This window comes from Xiphophorus couchianus, chromosome 8, assembly GCF_001444195.1.
Source record: "Xiphophorus couchianus chromosome 8, X_couchianus-1.0, whole genome shotgun sequence".
NCBI classification, from domain to species: Eukaryota; Metazoa; Chordata; class Actinopteri; order Cyprinodontiformes; family Poeciliidae; genus Xiphophorus; species Xiphophorus couchianus.
Window position 1 is genome coordinate 14,332,904 of NC_040235.1, and position 20,340 is coordinate 14,353,243.

The 20,340-nt window shown below is 37.3% G+C and overlaps 1 protein-coding gene across 2 annotated transcripts; it reads left to right on the forward strand.

Annotated features, from left to right (window-relative positions):
- The first annotated feature begins 1,113 nt into the window (after positions 1-1,113).
- On the forward strand, positions 1,114-17,519 carry LOC114149317 (anthrax toxin receptor 1-like). Of its 2 annotated transcripts, XM_028025083.1 has the most exons (18): positions 1,115-1,506; positions 4,061-4,132; positions 4,211-4,282; positions 4,364-4,445; positions 4,528-4,561; positions 4,707-4,786; positions 4,880-4,948; positions 5,033-5,113; positions 5,187-5,247; positions 6,546-6,644; positions 8,128-8,197; positions 8,676-8,754; positions 8,988-9,083; positions 9,210-9,251; positions 9,334-9,426; positions 14,464-14,628; positions 15,500-15,580; positions 16,053-17,519. In XM_028025083.1, exons 1-18 carry the CDS (start codon positions 1,226-1,228, stop codon positions 16,431-16,433), a joined length of 1,938 nt encoding a protein of 645 aa, XP_027880884.1. In that variant the 5' UTR covers positions 1,115-1,225; the 3' UTR covers positions 16,434-17,519. The 2 variants fall into 2 exon arrangements, with proteins under 2 accessions (XP_027880885.1, XP_027880884.1); XM_028025084.1 differs by lacking the exon at positions 4,880-4,948 and having other exon boundaries at positions 1,114-1,506.
- The last annotated feature ends 2,821 nt before the right edge of the window (positions 17,520-20,340 follow it).

Here is a 20,340-nt window from a genome sequence, read left to right on the forward strand (position 1 = left end):
TACACCACCTGTAGGCTGCCAGCGGGCTCCATTATTACAACATCTGGAAATACTGACGCAGCCATTATTGGGGCAGGCACATACAATGCCCTGTAAAACTGAATTGAACTTAGATGGAATAGTGTGGGGGCAGACAAGCGCATGGATAATTGTGCCATTTGGGTATGCCTCTTCCTGCTTTTAAGAGCGGCAATGTTTTTCCAGGATGGTTTTTGTTGTTAAACAGCTACATTTTAGTCAGATTCCATCTGTGAACAAAAGTTTCCAAGTCGAGATTCTGAATATAGGATTTAGGTTCTTGTGTGAATGTAGCTCTGCTGCCACCACCGTGTTTCACAGTGTGATGTGTTTGCATCCTCCGCATGTCCCTTAGATGGCTTGTGCCAAACTCTAAACAATATTTCTATTGGCTTTCCTTCAACAAAGCCTTCATTCTGGTCCGTCTCCCACAATTCGACATTTTCGGAGTGCGTGTCAAACTTTTATCCTGTTAAAATTTGTTTCCCTCCTGAGCTCTGGATCTCCGCAGCTCCTCCAGAGCTACTGTAGACATCTGGGCTGCTCCTTCACTCTACAACGTTTAAATTTAGGTCAACAACAATGTCTTTGTTGAGTTAATAGTGTTTGCATAAAATACCAAAAGCTTGGGATGATATTTTAAAACTGAACAAATCCTTCTATTTCTGAGTAAAGACTGTAAAAAAAAAAAAAAATTAATAATTAAATAAATGAAAACTTTTTTTTAAAAAAAAGAAAAAACAAGTGAATATGCCACATTTCTTGGTGGGAAAAAATCCAATTAATAAATAAAGAATGCTTATCAAAAGGAATGAGTTTTTACTCTAGCTTTCTAATATGTAATGCAGATTGATTGTTGAACACTTCACTGTCGTTGTTCAGTGGTATTTATGTTCTCACCACCATGTGGTGCTGATGGATAAGGAGCAAAATCTATTAAAGAAATGAAAAAAAAGAAAGAAAAGAAATTCACAATTTTAAAGGACGAAAAGGACTGAAATGCTGTAGGTTCATTCACAAGTATCGGATCGGAGAAAAAGTGTTTAATCTACCATTAAATGATTGTTTTCTGTTTTTGTAGAAACCTTGGATGCAAGATGGAAGAAAGAGGGAGCCAGAGACCCAGTCCCACTGGTTCCCCTGGTCCTTTGCCAGCGTACATCTGCTGCTGCGGCAGAGATGGGACTCTAACTCAGAGGAGAACTTTATGCTTAGGAGATCAGTCTTCCCAGGATGCCTCTCCACACTTGAGCACTTTAAACGGGGAATATTTCAGCTGGAGAATATTTGCTTTTACTCTCATTCATGCAGAGGCAAATGTAAATTTGTAATCATGTCCCAGTCCTGGTGTGGGCAAGCCATTCTGCGTGTGGAACTGGGCATACTGGTGGCAGTCCTGGTGGGCAGCAGCATGGCACAGATTTATGAAAGAAGGGAAGAAGGGTCGTCCTGCTATGGAGGATTTGATCTTTACTTTGTTCTAGACAAGTGAGTGCTTCTACTTTCGGATAATCACAGAAGTTCTTTTAGAGTTTTTGCATGACTCACCACAGTTTACTTTGATGTCGCAGGTGCAAAAGTTATTGCTATAAAAAGCTACAATTTCTAATTATAGTTGGGCATGTAAATAAAGGATTTGTGACTGCAATAAGTGAACAATTTGGTACCACGTCTTTATACTACTCATATTTGTATTTAACCTAAATATTTTTGAAACATATTGGTATTTTGTTTTTACAATTTACAAGGCAATTTTCCATAACTTAGAGGCTGGAACTTACATGAAGCTTTAACAAAACTTAGTGGCTACTTTCTCTGGGTTTATCAAGATAATCCTTTCTGAAACTTGCGACTTACTTCGCTGCAATCTCCGTAGAACATACTAATAGGTTTTGATGAATAACCTGAATTATTTATGAAAATATCTTTCAAGTTTCAGGCATGTATATAATAATTTTTGGAAAATTATTTAGCTTGTTCCACTAAAGTTCTGGAAAAATACATAGTAAGACTCAGCACGTAAATCTTATGATTCAGGAAAGTAAGTAGCAAGTTAGGTAAAGTTATACCTAACTTACTATGTCCTGAAGTAAGTCCTGAAAGTAATCCCTACATTTCAGGCAAGGAATCAGTATATTCGATGAAAATTGCTAAAAAAAAAAAAGAAAAAGTATGCAGCAAATTTCAGAAAGTAACTTCTGAATTCTGGAAAAGTATCTGGTAAGCTTCAGAAAACTAACTCATAAGTTCAGCAACTTCTGTGTTTTGAAAATGTTACCTCTAACTTTAAGATTTCTTAACCCCCTGATATTATTTCAAGTTTACATTATGATATTTTTTCTATTATTTACAACAATTTTTCGAAAACCCTTAGTCTGCAATAATGCATTTGTCACAGCTAGCTAATGTCTAACAAGCCTGCTGCTTCCAGTTGTTTTTCTATATTGTTTGACTGCTAAAATGGGAGTTTGAAATATGAATGAAATACTGGAATGCAATAAAAAAGGGCAATTTTATGTTTTGCCTTAAAAGCTTTTATTTCCACAGTACACAGACTTACGTAACACATGATTTATCTGAATACATCTCCCTAATCTACTAGTCATTTTAGAAATAAACCTGCTATCTTCTAAAGCACTAATAAAATCCAGCAGCAGATTTCTACGTTCTTTAAAAACATGAGGGTTAAATCACACGGGCGATTAAACTGTCACAGAGATAACATGACCTTTCAGAACGGATCCTGTGTCACATGACCTGGTTTACATCTCTCTGGGTTTAACAGAGAAAGCACCTTTTTCATCCTGGACAATAAAACTCACTGCCGGGACTCGTGTTGTCAAACTGCAGACATACTTTCCTGACAGGAGCAGCAGCGTTTCTCTCTGTGCTCTGGGCAGCAGAACCCTTGCACCATTAGAGCCAGATGTTCCAAAGATCCCTGGTTTTTGGCGGCGTCCCTCCACTTAGACTCACATCTCTGGATAAATGAAAACATAAGGACGAGAGGCTGCCCAGAGTAGGCGCTGGAGCTGGTTAGAGCTCCAAATTTCCATTTAATTACTGACGTCAATATAATATCCTGCATTTTTTGTTCACTTTTAAATTTTTTTTTACTTGCACCTGACATTAAAATGCAGAGCAGAAGAGAGCAACCGTTAAAACCTTGTGACTTTTGCTTTAGTTTGCTCTTTTTTTTGTGATAGCAATAATAAAAATTAATGAAATTATCCCATGCTTTATTTGTAATGTGTAAACAGATATGAATATAGACCTATTGTTCAGCTCTTTAGCCATTGTGCAACATGATGTCGCTGTTTTTTGTGAAGAGTAATAAGAGGTTTGATGAATTTTGTATTGGAAATGAATTGGGTGACTTCGATCATCTTGCAGATATGGGTTGAACTCCTGGTTTTGTTTGTGTTGGACTAGTTTTTGGTTTCCATAAAGTGCTGTGTCAAATCCAATTTTATAATTTATAAAATTGTCCAGAATATCTTGTATTTTTTTAGTTTTAATCAGTAGATCTCTACCTTGGCTGGATTTTCCCCCTATATTTTAGAAAGCATCAAATCCTGTTATATACATTATATTTTAGATCTGATACTTCTTCTTAGGTTACGTTTTTAACATGACTTATTCTTTAAGTAGATTTTGTGCTGCCATGTTTCAGGACTGGAGGATAATTAATGAAAATAGAAACAGAAACACTCAAAAAACTCCATAATTTAGAAAGACCCTCAGAAAATATGGATGTTTTTTAGTTGTTATAATTAACCATCTTGTTTATCTGCAAATAATTAAATAATTTAATCTGAACTGTGGTCTAAAAACTACCAATCAGAGTCAAACAATTATCGAAATTCATTACAATGCATACTACAGTGTTTGGTTGAGTAAACAGTTGGCTAACTACTTTAAAGTAATCATTTAACTTGCCAGTCTTTAGAAAAGTATCAAATGTAACTTTTTGAATGTTTTGCATAAGAAATATTCCCGAATCTTACTTTACCCTTTCACTGCTCTGAACTTTGTGACTCAGGTCTGGCAGTGTGCAGTATTACTGGAATGAGATCTATTATTTTGTGGATCATCTCGCCCACAAGTTCATCAGGTTTGTGCAGAAAATCCAGCAAAATGATTTGTCACAGTTACCTTGTGTCATTTATTGTCTTTATTCTAAACACCCCAGTCCTCAGCTGCGGATGTCTTTTATTGTCTTTTCCATGGAGGGACGGATCCTCATGCCGCTAACAGAGGACAGGTGGGACTCACAACAACACTCTGCTTTATGAGTCTGGTTCTGGTTTGTATTTTTGGCATTTCCTTATCGTTTCCTAATCAGAGAGCAAATTCGAACGGGACTGGAGGAGCTGCGCATGGTGCATCCAGGCGGAGACACCTTCATGCACAGAGGCTTTCAAAGGGTAAATATCTTGATAAATGTGTTAAATAAATGGAAAAATCGAGTCCAAGTCAGATTACTAACTTCAAATGTTTTCCTTTCAGGCCAGTGAGCAAATATACTATGGCACTGGGTATGGTGAGAACACTTTTAAAATGGGTATTTCTCAATATTCAAGCATGTATCAGGATACAAAGAACGTGACGTCTACGCTGAAAACTACACTCCAGCTAAATTTCATATTTTTCATATCTTATACTCTTGATTTCTTCTTCTTCTTAAGGCTACCGGACAGCTAGTGTTATCATCGCCCTGACAGATGGAGAACTGAGAGAGAATCAGTTTGACTTGGCGGAAAGAGAGGTGAGGGAAATGACTCCGAGCTGAGGAGGACAATGGTTCTTTTTTTCCTCTCATTTTGCCAAATTGGACTTTAAAGTCTTGCCTAATCATTAGGCTGGCAGAGCAAGGCAACTCGGTGCCACTGTGTACTGTGTTGGGGTGAAAGACTTCAATGAAACACAGGTGACGTCTGCCTGCCAGCTCATAAATGGAACAATTCATTGTTAAGTTGGAGTGACTTACACTGTTTGCTGCTTTAATTGACAGCTTTCCACCATAGCTGACAGTAAGGACCACGTTTTCCCTGTGCATGATGGATTTCAAGCTCTGCAAGGAGTTATTGACTCGGTACGCCACACACCTGGTTAGATCCTATAAAAGCATAATACAGAGTTTGTGATGTGATTAACTTCTGTTTTAGATCTTGAAGAGATCTTGCATTGAGATCCTGGCTGTAGAGCCCTCAAGTATCTGCGAAGGAGGTGAATAAAAAACACAAAATGGTTTATTTAACTATAAACATAAACAGTTGAAGCCTTATATTTACATACACTGAAAAAGTAAAACACATATATGTTTTTTCTCACTGTCAGAGGTTAAAATAAACCAAACTTGTCTTGTTTTGGGACAGTTAGAAAATGAGAAATGGTCAAAATAATGAAAAAGCTTCAAGTAATGGAAATAAATCAAGTTTATATTCATGTAGAAACAACAATACTAATATTTTAACTCAGGAAGGGTTCAGAAATCAATAATTGGTGGAATAACCAGTTTGAACTTCCTGGTTCTTATCTTTAGATGTTGCTTCAATATTTCCACATAATGTTCTTTCTTCATGATCACATCTGTATTATGAAAAGCACCAGTTCCTCCTGTAGCAAAACAGCCCCACAACATGATGCTGCCACTACCATACTTGATAGTAAGGATGCTACAAGAGTCCCTGTTGTTCCTGCAAAAGTAACAAAGGTGATTATGGCCAAACAGTTCCACTCTAGTTTCATCAGATCACAGGACATTTCTCCAAAAATTAGTGTCTTGCTCCATGTGTGCATCTGCAAAGTGGAATCTGGCTGTTTATGTTTCTTTTAAAGCAATGGCTTCCTCCTCACTGAAGAGCCCATGTCACCGCAGGACACGTTTCACGTGGATAATGATGCGGTCTTTGGCTTTTGATCTGGGGTCTTGCTGCACATTTTAGACCAAAACATATTTATCTTTGGGACACGTAACCTCCTTCTCCTTCCTGAGTGTGATGACTGGACTTTTCCATGATGTCTAAACTTGCATAAAATTGTTTGAACAGATAAATGTCCAAACATCCAAAAATTGTTCCTAAGGATGAACCAGGTTTTTGCAGCTGCACAATTCTCCTCCTGATATCTCGGCTGATTTCTTTTGGTTTTCCCAATGATGTCAAACGAGAAAGCAGTGGGTTTTAGGTGTGACCTTAAAATACGTCTACAGGTGTGACTCCAGTTAACTCTAATGTGTCTGTTGACTTATTTTTGTTTAAGGTTTGATCCAAGTCATACAGACAATTATCTCTGATACTGACAAAATGTATGTTAAACTTCTGAATTTGAAGAAAGTTACAAAAATCAGAAAATAAGGTTTTCTAGAATTTAGCTAATAGAAATAATTTAGGTAATTCTAACTCACCTAAAGCAGGAGATGTTTGATCAAAGTATTTAAACTTCTAAATGTATTTACCCAAAAACTTTCACAGAGGTTAATTTTTCTTTTAGAACAATATTTCTAATTTGCCATGTCCCTCCAGAAAACTTCCAGGTGTCTGTCAGAGGAAACGGTTTCCTTCACGCCAGAGACGTGCAGAAAGTCCTCTGCAGCTTCCGCATCAACGACACAGTTACTTTCAGTAAGTGCTGCACTTCTTTGGGATTTAACACAAACTTATTTCAGTATAACTGTAAATATTCTTTTCTAAAATACTAAAACTGATAAACCTGAGAAAAAAAAAGCTTGAAAGCAAAAACTATCTTCCTGCAGTAACTATGGAGCTCATTCAAAGCCTTAAACTATCCAGACTTTCTTATAATCTTGGTTCCTTTTATAAAATATTCTTCACTTTAAAAGATCTTATCAAGCCTAATAATAGCTTGCAATGTGTTTGGTTTTACTCTCAGCACAGCTGTGGCTCCACTTCCACAAAAAGCAGTTATTGCCCTAAAACGCTATGTTACAAACTCAAACTTTTCTGTATCTTACTGAGACTTTGTGTGTTGAATCAAACAACATTTTTCAAAAATAAAAATCTCAAATGTGTCTTCTGGAGTTTAATGTCACAATTTTTGTGACATTTATGACCATTCTTCTTTGCACAATTGGTGAAGCTCAGTCAGATCAGAGGGAGAGCAACTGAATGCCCTGCTCCAAACTCTCAGCTGGATTTAGGCCTGGACTTTGACTGAGCCATTTTATCTAAACCACTGATTCTCCATCCTCTGGATCCCCTGCCCTGCATGTGTTATGTTAACTAGGGTAACAGGCTTTTGCTGAGGAGGCAATGCATTCATTTGAGTTAGGTGTGCTGCAGTGGAGACACACCTAAAACGTGAAGGATTCCTAGGAACAAGGTTAAGATTAATTTATCTAAACTGTCCCATTGCAGCCCTGGTTATATGTTTACAGTCATTGTCCTGCTGAAAGGTGATCCTCCACCTCATTCTCAAGTCTTTTATGACCTCTAAATGGTTAGAAACACAAGTTCATCCAGATGTTTATTTAATTACTCGACAAAAAAAAAGACTGTCACTATAAATAGCAAGCTAAGTGTGGAAAAACTAAGGACGAGGCAATAAAACGAGATAATAAACTCCATAATTGTTACTTACAAGTACAGCCATTACTAAATATTAATCTTCATTACATAATAAGCACTCTTGTGTCTTTGACGCCACTCTGCTCTGCTGAATGTATTTTGATTCTCAACATATGGATGGGCAGGGGCCAAAAATTCCTGGTGGGCCGCTGTGACGTTAGCCTTCTACCTCTTTAGTCACCATCAGCGCCGTCGTTCTTTGCTTTGAATCGGCTGGTAAAGCACTCAGGGCTTCTCAGATGTCTGCAGGGGAATGTGGAGCTCATCAGCAACCAGGGCTCTTTGCACACGCTAGACACTCACTCAGCCAGGCTAAATAAGCCACAAACCCTCCCCTGTTTGCTTCAGTTTCCATCAGAACAGGAAGTCCAGGAATTTAATAACATAAAAAAAGGATTGAAGCTTCTGATGTTTTGAGACGAGAAGAAAACTATGAATTTGACTTTTCTTCTTCATCACTGAACCATCCTCTAATTTTTAGCTCCTTGAGCTTAAAATCTTTTTTTTTCTGTTCCTGCAGTGGAAAGACCTTTGGTGGTGAGAGATACTTATCTTTTGTGTCCAGCTCCAGTTCTGGAAAGATTTGGAATGTAAGTGGGAATAATGTTCACAAGAAACACGTCTGTAAAATACAGAATAAAATAATGAGATGAAACACCACTGTTTGTGCTCATATTTTTGTTTATGCATGCTCATTAAAGACACCATGAAGCTGACTAACCTCTACTTTAATATGAACAATCTAAAACAGAGTTTAGCAAATTGTGAACACAAAAACAGATTAAAGTGTTAAAAAAGGATGAAAAAGGCTAACCTGGGTTCTCTGCTGACATACATGGATTGGGGAATTAGGTATTGTGTGACATTCCCAATATGTGCAGCTTAAAAAATGCATTAATTATGATACCGAAACAATACCTGGGATCAGAGAGAAACATACCAAGATTTAACCATTCTGCTGAAATAAAAATAAACTAATTAAACGACAAATATAGCACACAAATGCATTCATTCGTTTTTGTTAAGTGGATTCTTTCATTTATTGCTGGAAATCTTGCCTTTTTTCAGGTCAGCCACTCTCTATGTCAGCATGAATAACGGCCTCAGCTTCATATCCAGCTCCGTCACAATTACTGCCATCACCTGTGTAAGTATAAAAGAAACAAAACTGGTTCAGATCATTATCTTATGGCTAGATGTGAACACCAAACATCAGCTACGTTGTGGATTTTCCCCCAATCTTGACTCTTATTTCTCTTTTACTCTTGTATAATTGTTGTGTTTGTCCCATATCATGCATACATGATGTAAAGTCTTGTCATTTTTTTATTGTTAAGAATCAAAAGCAGTGCAAAGTGAAAATTAAAGTCTTCTTTGCAGTCTGACGGGACCTTTGTGGGGATCGCGTTGCTCATTCTGCTGCTCTTGTTCACCGTTATTCTGCTCTGGTGGTTCTGGCCTCTCTGCTGCACCATGGTATGAAAATAGCCAAGAATAAATGGAAATACCTGGATTTGCTTTAGCAACCAACCAAATACTTCATAAACTAATTTTTACGTGCTAAAACTGTGAGATTACAGTGACTGTTTTAACTCGTTGCAGGTTATTCATGAGCCACCTCCTCCCGTGATCGAAGACCTCTCTGTAGGTTACACTTGTTAATTTCATTTACACATTTAAGTTACAATTTAATTCATTTATTTTAAGTGCCTAAAACATTGTTTAGGAGGACGAAGACGGTTTTCCAAAGAAGAGGTGGCCCACTGTGGATGCGTCGTACTACGGTGGCCGTGGAGTCGGGGGAATCAAGAGAATGGAGGTAAAATGTTGAAGAAAATAAAGTGAAATAACAACACACATTTATAAAATATGAAAACTGCTGCTGCCTCACTGTGTAATTGCCCAACAACCAACAACAGCAAGTGATGTGGTTGAATGGTAAAGACATTACAGTTTAAGTGAGATGTCAGGAAAAGTGGGTCATTATGTGGCTTCACAGTTTCAAAACTGGTCACGATTGTATATATTGCAAAAAAAATTGTCAATTTAGTCCCTTTTAGGTGTTATGAGACCAAAGTAGTCCTAACATAAAGAACCAGTGAGCTGTTTCTTTTCCTTTTATTCGTCCACCGGGGAGGCAGTCTGTCTGCAGGACTACACTCAACCCACCCAGGCGAGCTCCTGTAAAGTCTGTACAATGTGGGCAAAGGAAGACTCAGAGTCTGTGGAGGAGGAGGCGATTTCCTGCCATTCAACATTCCTAACACAAAGATTAAAGCAACAAAAAAAGTCTACAGATGTGGTAAAAAAAAAAAAAAAGAGAGATTTTTTTTCTGTCTCATCTTCTTAAAATCACATTTCATGTTTCGGATGATGGAGAAATTTAATGAGAGGAAATCATTTTAATTTTTGAGGGAAGCTAACTAAACCAACCTGGCTTAAGTGAAAAACATTCATAGCTGTCAATCTATATTAATGTCATGTACAATAATAATCAGTCTCGTTCTGGATACTTATCGAAATTAGGATCTAGTTCTTTAATTAAATTATATTTACACAGAATAATTGAATATGTCATTCATTTTACAACCATTTATTTATGTAAAACTAACACCAAGACAAACATAAATAAATAAGATAAATTCTACACTACTTTGGATTAAAAGCTTTGAGACGTAATGAAGGGCCTTTCTCAAAGAATATTTGTCCCACAGTCCCTCTGCTCAGCTACTGGGGAAATCTTAACACAACAGATTTGTTTTTGCCAAAAATGTTCTTGGTCTGGTTTGGTTTGGTGTGTCTTTGGTAGTCCCTCACTCTGAATCACTTTGAGACTGAATTGAACACAAAGAAAGTAAGAAAACAGGAAAACATCTAGTCGGCCTGGTAAATCGTCACAGTGATGCCGTCAGACTACTCGTCTTTTCTGAGGTCTGAAGTTGTTTGTTAATGGAGAATCAATTTAAAATTTATCCAGATACAACAGCATTGGAATCTTGCAAAACATTTTCCCACATAAAAGAGGAGGTAATGATAAAATATTATTTTTCCTCTTTTCCTCATTGAGCTTTCTCTGACAAGATGTTGACTTCCTTCACAACATCTGAGAGGCAGAACTGCAGCTGGAAAGTATCAACAAGAACTCTGGTGGGCTTTACCTATTAGTGGTTTGTTGGTCACTTCCCAGAACTTGCTGGTCATCATCGAACCTGCAGTTATTTAGTTTGTCCTGTGTTCGTTCATCACTGTGTGGTTTGGCTCATCCAGCAAACAATTATGTCTGGAGAGAGGATCACCATGGCTGACATTTCATCTATCCAGGACCTTTACAGATCTAGAGTCAGAAAAAGAGCAGCTCAGTAACGTCTCTGCAGACCCCACACATCCTGGATACAAACGGCTTTGACGTTTATCTTCAGGTGAGCTGTTTGCAAAAATCAGGCACCAGAGAAGCTGCGCTTCCATTTCAACTGTGTGCAAAACTTAATCCACGAATGTAAAAAATAAACAACATTTCACAATTGCGGTGTTTCCATTAAAAAATAAATACAATTAAGATCACACATGACTAAGTTTGTTCTCTTGAGAAGTCATTAAAGAATATGCCATGCAATCATCCTCCAGCTACTTCCTGTTATTTTCTTCTTCATGGTCTGCAGTGGTGGCGACATCAATGTTTTGGTTCATGTGACTCCTGGGAAGCGAAAAAAGTGTTTTCATTGCAGTTTTGTGAAATAAACTTAATTTGATGCGGCCAAGAATACTCCTGTATACCAAAACTTTTTATAACATTTTTTTTTTTAATTGGTGTGTTTTTGTTGAGCAAATTTATTTCTGAAATGTCAAATTGTGCAATTACTGTCAATGAAAACCCAACTACTGAGAGTTTCTTGAAAACAACAAACACCTGGCAGCTACTCTAGTGTAAAATAAAATAAGCATTTTTGCACAGCCAGATAAAACCTTCTACTTTTCATTCTTTAACATTTTTTTTAAATACGTGTACATATTATCGCTTTGTCCTAATTTTATTTCCCCTAAAGTTTATGTATTTATACCTGCACGCTGTGAACGCTTGAAAAAAGAAGTCAAATTCCTCATTTGTTCACACAATTGTGGCCCATTGTATTCAAATCCATGCTTCTGTTGTCATTCTTTTGGAAAGCCTTGCTTGTTTTGAAAACTAAAAGCTTCTTTTATACCATATATAGTTCAGCTGTAGTGAGCATGACAAGCACACAGTCAAAAAGTTCAAACTTTGGTTTATGCTGCTGTAGCACAATGAGAAATATGAAAGCAGAACAGTGACTGGGAAAAAATACATTCAATTTAAATTCCAGGTTTTACATATTTTGTACATATTAACCTTTTAATTTTTTTGTAATTATGTCATGTTTAACAAACTTTTTCATCATGCATCTCTCTTATATTACTTACGAGGATCTCTTCTAGCTCTTTTTATAGAACCAAAGTATTTAAAGGGTTGTACTTTCTTTTTACATTGGCTGTATATGCTGCTAACACATTTCCTGTTTCCTGTTACTGATTTGAAAATTAAACGTCTTCCCATTTCTTTATTATCTAGCAGCATATGTACTTCAGCTGAGAGAGAAACTAAATCCAAATCCAACAAAGAAAAGACAGAATAATCGTAAAAGTAACAAAAAGAGGACATAAGTGAAAAGACATTCCACATTCAGACTCCTTGATGTGGTGATTAACATTGTTCATAATGCTTAAATGACCAAAGTTAAATCGAAACTGGCTTCAGGTTCACAGATGAAACACGTGGCAGCCTTTACCTCAATCCTCAGCGTGCAGGAAGCAAAAGATGAAAGGTGGGAATGAGATCAAACAGAAGAACAATAAAGCTGCCTTAATGGAGTTCAGCACGCAGCTGAAACCGAGTCACTTTGTTGTTGTGACTGACACAGAAAGCCACAGAGAGCAAGACTGAGGCCATCTGGACAACAAACACGACTGAAATGTTTGCATGGCAGAAGGAGCTGAAAAGTTTTACTGGTCTGAGACACTGATTTATCTTTTCTTTTTTTTTTTTTGCAGAACAGTTTGACATTAAAAATAAATACCTATTTTTAATCTTTGAGAAAGAGCAGCGGTAAGGAGAACGACTAAAGGAACTCTGCCTCCCTTGTGTGTGTCTGATAAATCATGCAGAAACAGGATTATGTCTGCCTCCTTTGGGATGATTCACTCAAAAAGAAAGACGCTCTTCATTCAGCGAGCAAAGCTCTGGAGTCAAACAACTCCAAACACTAAAATGGAAAGTATGCAGAGCTTCATTTATGTGCTCTTTCTGCCAAGTCAAGGCATTTGTGGCTTTTGTGTGGTAGCTGAAATGGAGTGAATTTGACTAATGAACTTCCAAGGTTGTGTTGACAGTGCTGGTTTAGCTTGTTAAATTCTGGCTCACTGTTGACATCTTAGCCTTCTTTGCATCAAGGTAAAGGCGAACACTAAAAAGAATTGAGACGAGACATTCGGGAAGTCTGGCGAGGTATCTTGTTCATGCTAGTTACTTCTCTTTAACGTCGCTGTTTAGCATCAGCTGTAAAATAAAGTTAGTGTCGAGGAAACGTCATAACTTTGAAACAGTTCCATGGAAATTTGTGGAAACAAAGGACTGCCTGCTTTTGTTTTGACTTGTGGATTTCAGCAGAGCTGGTTTAATTGAAGCCTGGCAGGACTTTGAATGGTTTCTATGGAACAAAGCAACCTGATACAACAGCAGTTGTTTAATGCAGCAGTAATGCATGAGTTCAATTACAGCTTCCCTGACGCCAAAGTTTTTTCAACAGCCTTTATCCTCTCTTCCTATAATCGACGGATTTAATTATGAAAGATACTCTGTTTTCTCAAGATTAAAAATACTCTGTCTTGAGAAAACCATCTTCAGTCAGAGGCGTCTGCAGATTGACCGTAATACAAACTGCTACAAGAGACCTTTCCTGTCATTACCACCTTAAATAAGTCTTTGAAGAATCTGAATTAATGAGCTACAACATTTCATTTCCCTCTGGGATTAATAAAGTAGTTTTGATTTTTTTATTTTTATTTTTAAATTATAATGCTATCATTTGTTCATTTGTTCTGTCTGCCTCTTTAATTCATTTGATCATTTACAAAGCATCATATTAGAATATATGTCCTAATCAGTCTCGTTTGTCAGAATAAAAGTACCTTTCTGAAAATAATGTTTAAGCCGATATTAAAAGTATTTTTCATCTAGTTTTTAAAAATATTTTTAATTGGTCTGATGTAATATTCTAATATAAAATCTCATGTTTTCATTAGCTGTAAAGGGAAAATCATAACAGTTAAGAGAAAACAGGCATCTGTATATAATTCATATAGAGTGTGTCGCTTGGTGATAACTTTCCTAAAATAAATAGGCTTCTCAATAATATTCTAAGTTATTAAATGAGTTTATCTAGTGATTTAATGTCTGCCCTTGTGTTTTCAATCTCTCTGAAGAACGTTTTGCTGGCTGTATGAAGGGTGCTCCATAAACAAAGTTCTGATTGGACCCAATTAATGGATCTCAGGGTCATAAAATCTCAGCTTTTAAAGCCAACGTTTCGTTGGGGGGAAAATATTGCATCAAAATCTTGTGTCCTACCTTCATAAACATGTGAAGTTTGTTAAACACTTTCCAAGGTTTTAACTGGACCCATGTGCTTTGGTCAGATGAAACAAACCCTCCAGGTGGGCTGTCCTGTTGAGTTGAGACCTTATGTTTACTATATGTTACTGTAGGTTTTGCTAACTAGTATCTGCAGTTTGTTGTGGTTTTTATTTTACATGGCTGTTCTCCTTTGCTTGTCCGTCTTTTCAGGTCCGCTGGGGAGATAAAGGCTCAACTGAGGAAGGAGCCAAACTGGAAAAAGCCAAAAATGCTCGAGTTGTGATGCCCACTCCGGAGTATGATCCACCTCCACCGCGGCTTTATTACCACACACGCAAAACCATCTCTTCCCAGAAGTGGTATTCTCCCATTAAGGTGCTCACTCACATTTTCCCACCTTCTGAACTAGATTTAGATTTGCTCTAAATACAAACCTTGGTTTGGGTAAATGTGCTGTCGTCTTCTGAGCTTTTGTTTTTGCTCACAAAACGTTTCCTAAGACACCAGAAGTGAAAACATATTTTGGTTTTAGAGCCTTTGATTATGTGTTACCAGGAAATAGGTAATAAAATTCTGCTTCCTCCAATATTTGTCGGCTGAAAGGACGGACGTAACAAGTTCCAGACTTGAACTGAGCTAACCCCTCGGAAAGGAATCTGTGGAGTCTGTTGTGTTTTTAACTGGTTGCATTCATTGCTTATCTGTCGCTGTTTTTTTACATAAAGCCTTCCACGCATCTGCAGAGAAAAGAACTGAGCTCAGAGTTTTTTTCCTCTTCTTTTTTCTTCATGAGATTTTTTTTTCTTCAAAAGATTAATGGTACAATGAAATAATTTCAGGTTATCTGATAAAAATAAATAACTTATGAACAACTGAAAGCAGAAATTTTATTTGTTTGTTTTTCTGCTGGCATGTGACACCTTTTTGACATTTTGGGTTTATTTTGGATAAATATAATTTTTTATACCTGTGAAACTCTTCTTTTTTGGTATTTTTTATAATGAACTCCCAAGTTTAGTGTAAATACAACACAGCTTTGTTCCTAAGAGACTTTTCAATGCCCATATGATGCTGTATTGTGCGTGAAAGTCAACCAACTTAAGAAGTAATAGTTTTCAGCTGGAAAATTGATAAAAAAAATTGTCTTAAAGCTGCAAAAGTCAAAAGTAAAAGCTCAGAAAACCACTGATCACGATCATAAGATTGCAATAGTATTACAGAAGTGACAAATGTCATCTTTTTCCAGGGAAAACTGGATGCTCTGTATGTGCTGCTGAGAAGAGGCTACGACAGAGTTTCAGTGATGCGACCTTATCCTGGAGACAAGGTGACTTTATTTTTCTACAGTGAAGCAGGAGAAGATGTAAAAAATAAATTCAAGTTCTGTAGCAAAACAAGTAAACCTAAAAAAAACACCCATATGGCGAGACTGGCGTAACTTCAATGTCATTTTTGAGTTAAATATAATTTAAATTATGGAAGCTGTGGAGTGCCATTGGGAGATGATGAAGTAATTTAGACAATGCGTTATTGTCTGGAGTAACACGCCTGCAGAAGTAATCAGGACTCCAGGCAGTCTGGCTCCCAAAGTTCACAGAGTCTGCATGACTGAGTTTTCTTTTATGTCACTCACTAAAAAGAAAAAATATACGCTTTCCACTTGCAAATTTGCCAGTCGCCCTGCAACAGGAAATTTAGGAATTTGTGCCCAGTTTCTTGCCCTCATAAAGCTAATTGTCCTTTCGTCATTAGTTGTGCAGCTACACATTTCCACTTTACTCTCTGTGCCTTTATCACAGGGTCGGTGCATCAACTTCACCCGGAGCCCGTCCTACCCTCCCCCCCGCTATCCCATCTACAACCACCCTTCCACGCCTGTCTACACGACACCACACAGGTACCAACGGGGCCCATCCGACGACTGCGAGGACCTCCACCTGCCCCCATCGCCAACCTCCACCCTGCCGCCTCTGCCGTCGACTCCACCCCCGTCCTCCAGCAGCTGCTCCTCCTCGTACACGCCTCCTCCCAGCAGAGACCTGCCCCCGACCAACGGCAGGCAAAACTCAGCGCCGCCATCTCCCACAGGCTCCCTGCCTCCGCCACCTCAGGCGTCGCCTCCATGCAGAGCACCTCCGCCCTCACGCCCGCCTCCGCGACCCAACCATGAGATCAACTGAAGATGCAAAAATCTCAACATTTTACCCACAAATTGCTGAAATTGTGTTCAAACAAAAATACATTGACTTTGCTCACAAAATGCATAAAACATGAAATAGCGATTTCTTCACAAGTCTATGTCAGATAGTGTAAATAATACGAGTTGTTTAGATGTTTCTGTTTAGTTTGTCTTTTACATTAAAAAGTGTCATTCACTGTTTGTTAGAGTTTTAAAATAAAGGTGTGGCAGCAGCCAAAACATTTGGAGCTGCTTAAAATCTTACAGGCAACCAAAAGCTGCATAAAAGGAACTTGGACAATATTGTGTTTGTATCTTATGAGTAAAATACAAACCTGAGGTAAACATTTGGACAGTCGATGTTTTTTCTGGGATCTGAGGACATCAGAAGGCATTTTGAACTGACAGAAGGCACATACATGTAAAAACCACTGATGTTCTCACCTGGGAAACTTTATGCTCACAAAAAATCACTTTAACGCTCTGCCTGCTGACGCTACTAGCACTATTTGTTGTCACCTTGCCACGAAATGTGTTGTGTCCTCATCAATTAACTCTGAGTTCTTTGAATGGTTTAATAATCCTGGACCAAAGCGTGTTTTCAACAGAAAGGTTGCCTTTGGTAATTGGAGAGAAATCCGTCTTCTTTTGCCTGCCTTACTTTCTGACATTCTACCAACAAATATTTGTTTATTTGTGTCGAGATAGACTTGGTGTTTCCCTCAGATTTAAGTCTGAACTAATCCCTCACTTCTTCTTTTGTGAGGGAAGAAGTGAGGGATTAGTGAGGGACACATGCATGTATAGACATGCAAGTACACAAATTCTTCTCAGTTAGATCTTATGCAGGATGGAGAAGAGGTACAACATTGAGACCAGATTACTAAAATAAAATCAAGTACATGTAAATTTAATTAATTTCTGATCCCTTTGAGTGACAACCTGGAGGTTATCTTTACAGGGTTTTATTTCCTGTAAAGTTAAATGTCTTCTCCGGAGAGTTAATCTGTTACTGACACAGCAGCAGATCTGAAACCTTTGATTTGTTCATTGTGCAATAAAATTAAAAACAACACCTTTTTTGTCTGCTTGACTCAAAGTTGGGTTTTTTTTTATTGATTTTTAGTAAATCTTAGTAAATCTCCCGAACTTTGACTTATTAAATGTGAGCACAATAATCCCCAGATGTGGGTGGCTGATCTTGTGGTCAGAAGATGCAGCTGGTAGAGCATGAAAAGCCGACTGTCAGGAGCCCAGCGTTTTATAAGGTGACTGTGTATTTTCCAGTAAGTCTTAAAATAAACCATTTTCACAGCTTTTCACTTGGAGAAGAGGTTCTGGATGAGCATACAAATCGATTTACCAGAAAGTGGAATTAGATACGTTTCATCCGTCTCAGAAGAAAACACTGCTTTTTTGAGGAGAGCATCGCTGACCCCTGACCCGCCCTGAATCCAGCCGCTTCACTTTCAGGAGGTTTTAAAGTGTCTTCTGATTCCAGCACAATTTGCACAAGATTCACAAATTCCTCATGCAATGGCAGCAAACTAAATCCATCAAGTACAAAGGATCCAGCTGCAGACAGTTGAGAACAGTTATTATAAAGGACTTTTTACTCATCTTTAATTGGAGCACAAGTTCTCCAAACTCTTTGAGTACTATGGGACATCCTGGGAATTTTGACAATGTCCTCCACATGTATTTGCAGTCCTTGTAAAAATGTGGAATACGCCTTAAAATAAAGTAATATTATCCAGTAATATCATCTAATACAGAACGCATTACAATAGTTATTATGGAGGCTTGTTGTCCTCCACTTGTATGAAGCTGCTGCTGAAAAACATGATGTTCCCACCTCCAAACTCCAAAGGTGATAGTTATTTTATTTTTATTTTAAAAAAAAGATGTGCAGGGTATTTGTTCTCCAACCTTGGTGTGTGTTTTTAATTTTGGTCTCATCTAACCAGACTATATTCCCCTAGTATTTCACTGGTTTTTGCAAACAAACTTTAAACATACGTCAACAGGATTTTTCTTCTGGAGTGGAGTCTTGTGCACTGAGTGTGAGTAGGTGCTCAACTTATTTTCACTGTAAATGCTATCTGTTAATTTCTGGTCTTTCTATTGGAAAACGTTTCTTATTTCTTGAATTGTCAGTCAGAACTTTTGAGAGTGAAAGTTAGAGTGAAATTTTTTTTTTTAAAACTTCTTATGGCTCCAACAGAGCATGAGGTCTGAATTAAGCTCAAAACAAAGCTTAATTCTTAAATCTTATCTTTATTTATCTTTACAATAAGATGTAAAGATAAGATGATTTTCTCAGCAAAAAAATCATCTGAAGTTATAATCATAACTTCAGATGATTGTAAGTTATGATCATCTTATGATCTAATTTACATTTTTTTTAGTAGATTTGGATTACTTGAATTTCTAACAAGTGGTCTATGCTGTTAGCCTGACGAAAATTATATTGACTCAGAAATATTTGTATATTCTCCCCGTCACAAAGGAAAAGAAATCTTGCTTTCAATATTAATATATTCAATAAAATGCTGAAAATGTTGATCTAAACAATTTAATTTTACATGTGAGGAAAAACTGAGCATTAGCTAATGAAGCTAATGACTGATCCATTTGGGAAAAATGCTCATCTTCATATTTTTTGACTGCAGTAGTTGCTGTAGAGGTGGAAAATTTGTGCTTTGAAACAATTCCTTAGTTAATTTTCCTTTTGAAAGCTTGTTTCTATTATTCCTCGTTCTTGTTGAACAGCCAAAATATTTTTTTCTTTTTTTCCCTCCGAGGGAAACAAAAAGACATGAAAAAAACAAAAAACGTTTTACTGGAGTTGAAATATTATGCAACAAGCCACAAAGCAGACAGTCAGCTGACTCTTATTCCAGTCAGATTTCCTAAAATAAATCCTATTTCCATGTGTTCTTCCAATATGTTTTTCATATTTGGAAATGCCTTGAAAGACACACAAATCTGCAGTTCTGCAGGCGGTGATGAGCTCACAAAAAACAAACAAACAAAACCTTCCAGAAACAGGAAGAAAGCGTCAGAAATAAAATTTTAATTCTTCCAGGATGTCAGCAAATAAGAACGGTGACACCTATGATAGCTCCATGAACTCAGTATTTTGCTGACAGATTAGCTCTCTTGTGACCCCTTCTTTTTTTTAAAACAGAAGATAGTGATAGCTTCACTTCAGTGCATTGTGTAACATTAGAAAGAGAAAAAAAGCGTCTCATGACTTTATCTCCCTGGAGAATCCTAAAAAATGTTTTGCAGTGGCTTCAACTTCCTAGCTTGGCCGGCAGCGCTGTCTACCTTGGCTGCACAAACTGTAGGGATGAGCATTCATAGATAATAAGACTCCAAAGTTCAGTTGTTGATGAGCAACAGTGTTTAGGAAAAAAAAAAGAAGTTGAAATTTATGTGAAGAAAAAAAAAAAAACAGCGCGATTATCTATTTTTGTGAAACCCAGTCCACTTTCTACAGTTTCCATGAGCAGGTCTCCAGAAGATGAATCTCTCTGAATGCTTTGCTGACCACCGGGAAAACAAGTGGCTCATGTTACTACGCAGGAATGTTTCTTTTGAACGTCATCAGTGCCTCAAACTGGTTATGCTGCTTTATTGGGAGGTTTAAACTAGAGTAAAAGTACTGGTGATTTACTGAGTGTAGGGGACACTTGGATCGGTCGTTTCTTTCCATTTTACCTCAGGAGACTTCATTCTTTAAAAATCAAAACAAGACAATAAAAACATGCTAAAAAGAAAGAAAATACTTTTGACCAAAAATAGTGCCTTTCAGACATAGCTTTAATAAAACATTTTTAAAAAATACGTAATTGTGCGCAAACTTAGCTTCCACTCAAACATAGACAATGAAACATATCAAA

Bases quoted from the DNA above. Each gene is read 5' to 3' on its own strand.
- LOC114149317 (XM_028025083.1), top strand. From the start codon at position 1,226: ATGCTTAGGAGATCAGTCTTCCCAGGATGCCTCTCCACACTTGAGCAC. The intron at 4,133-4,210 runs GTTTGTGCAGAA...TAAACACCCCAG, and splicing joins CTCGCCCACAAGTTCATCAG to TCCTCAGCTGCGGATGTCTT. The intron at 5,248-6,545 runs GTGAATAAAAAA...ATGTCCCTCCAG, and splicing joins CTCAAGTATCTGCGAAGGAG to AAAACTTCCAGGTGTCTGTC.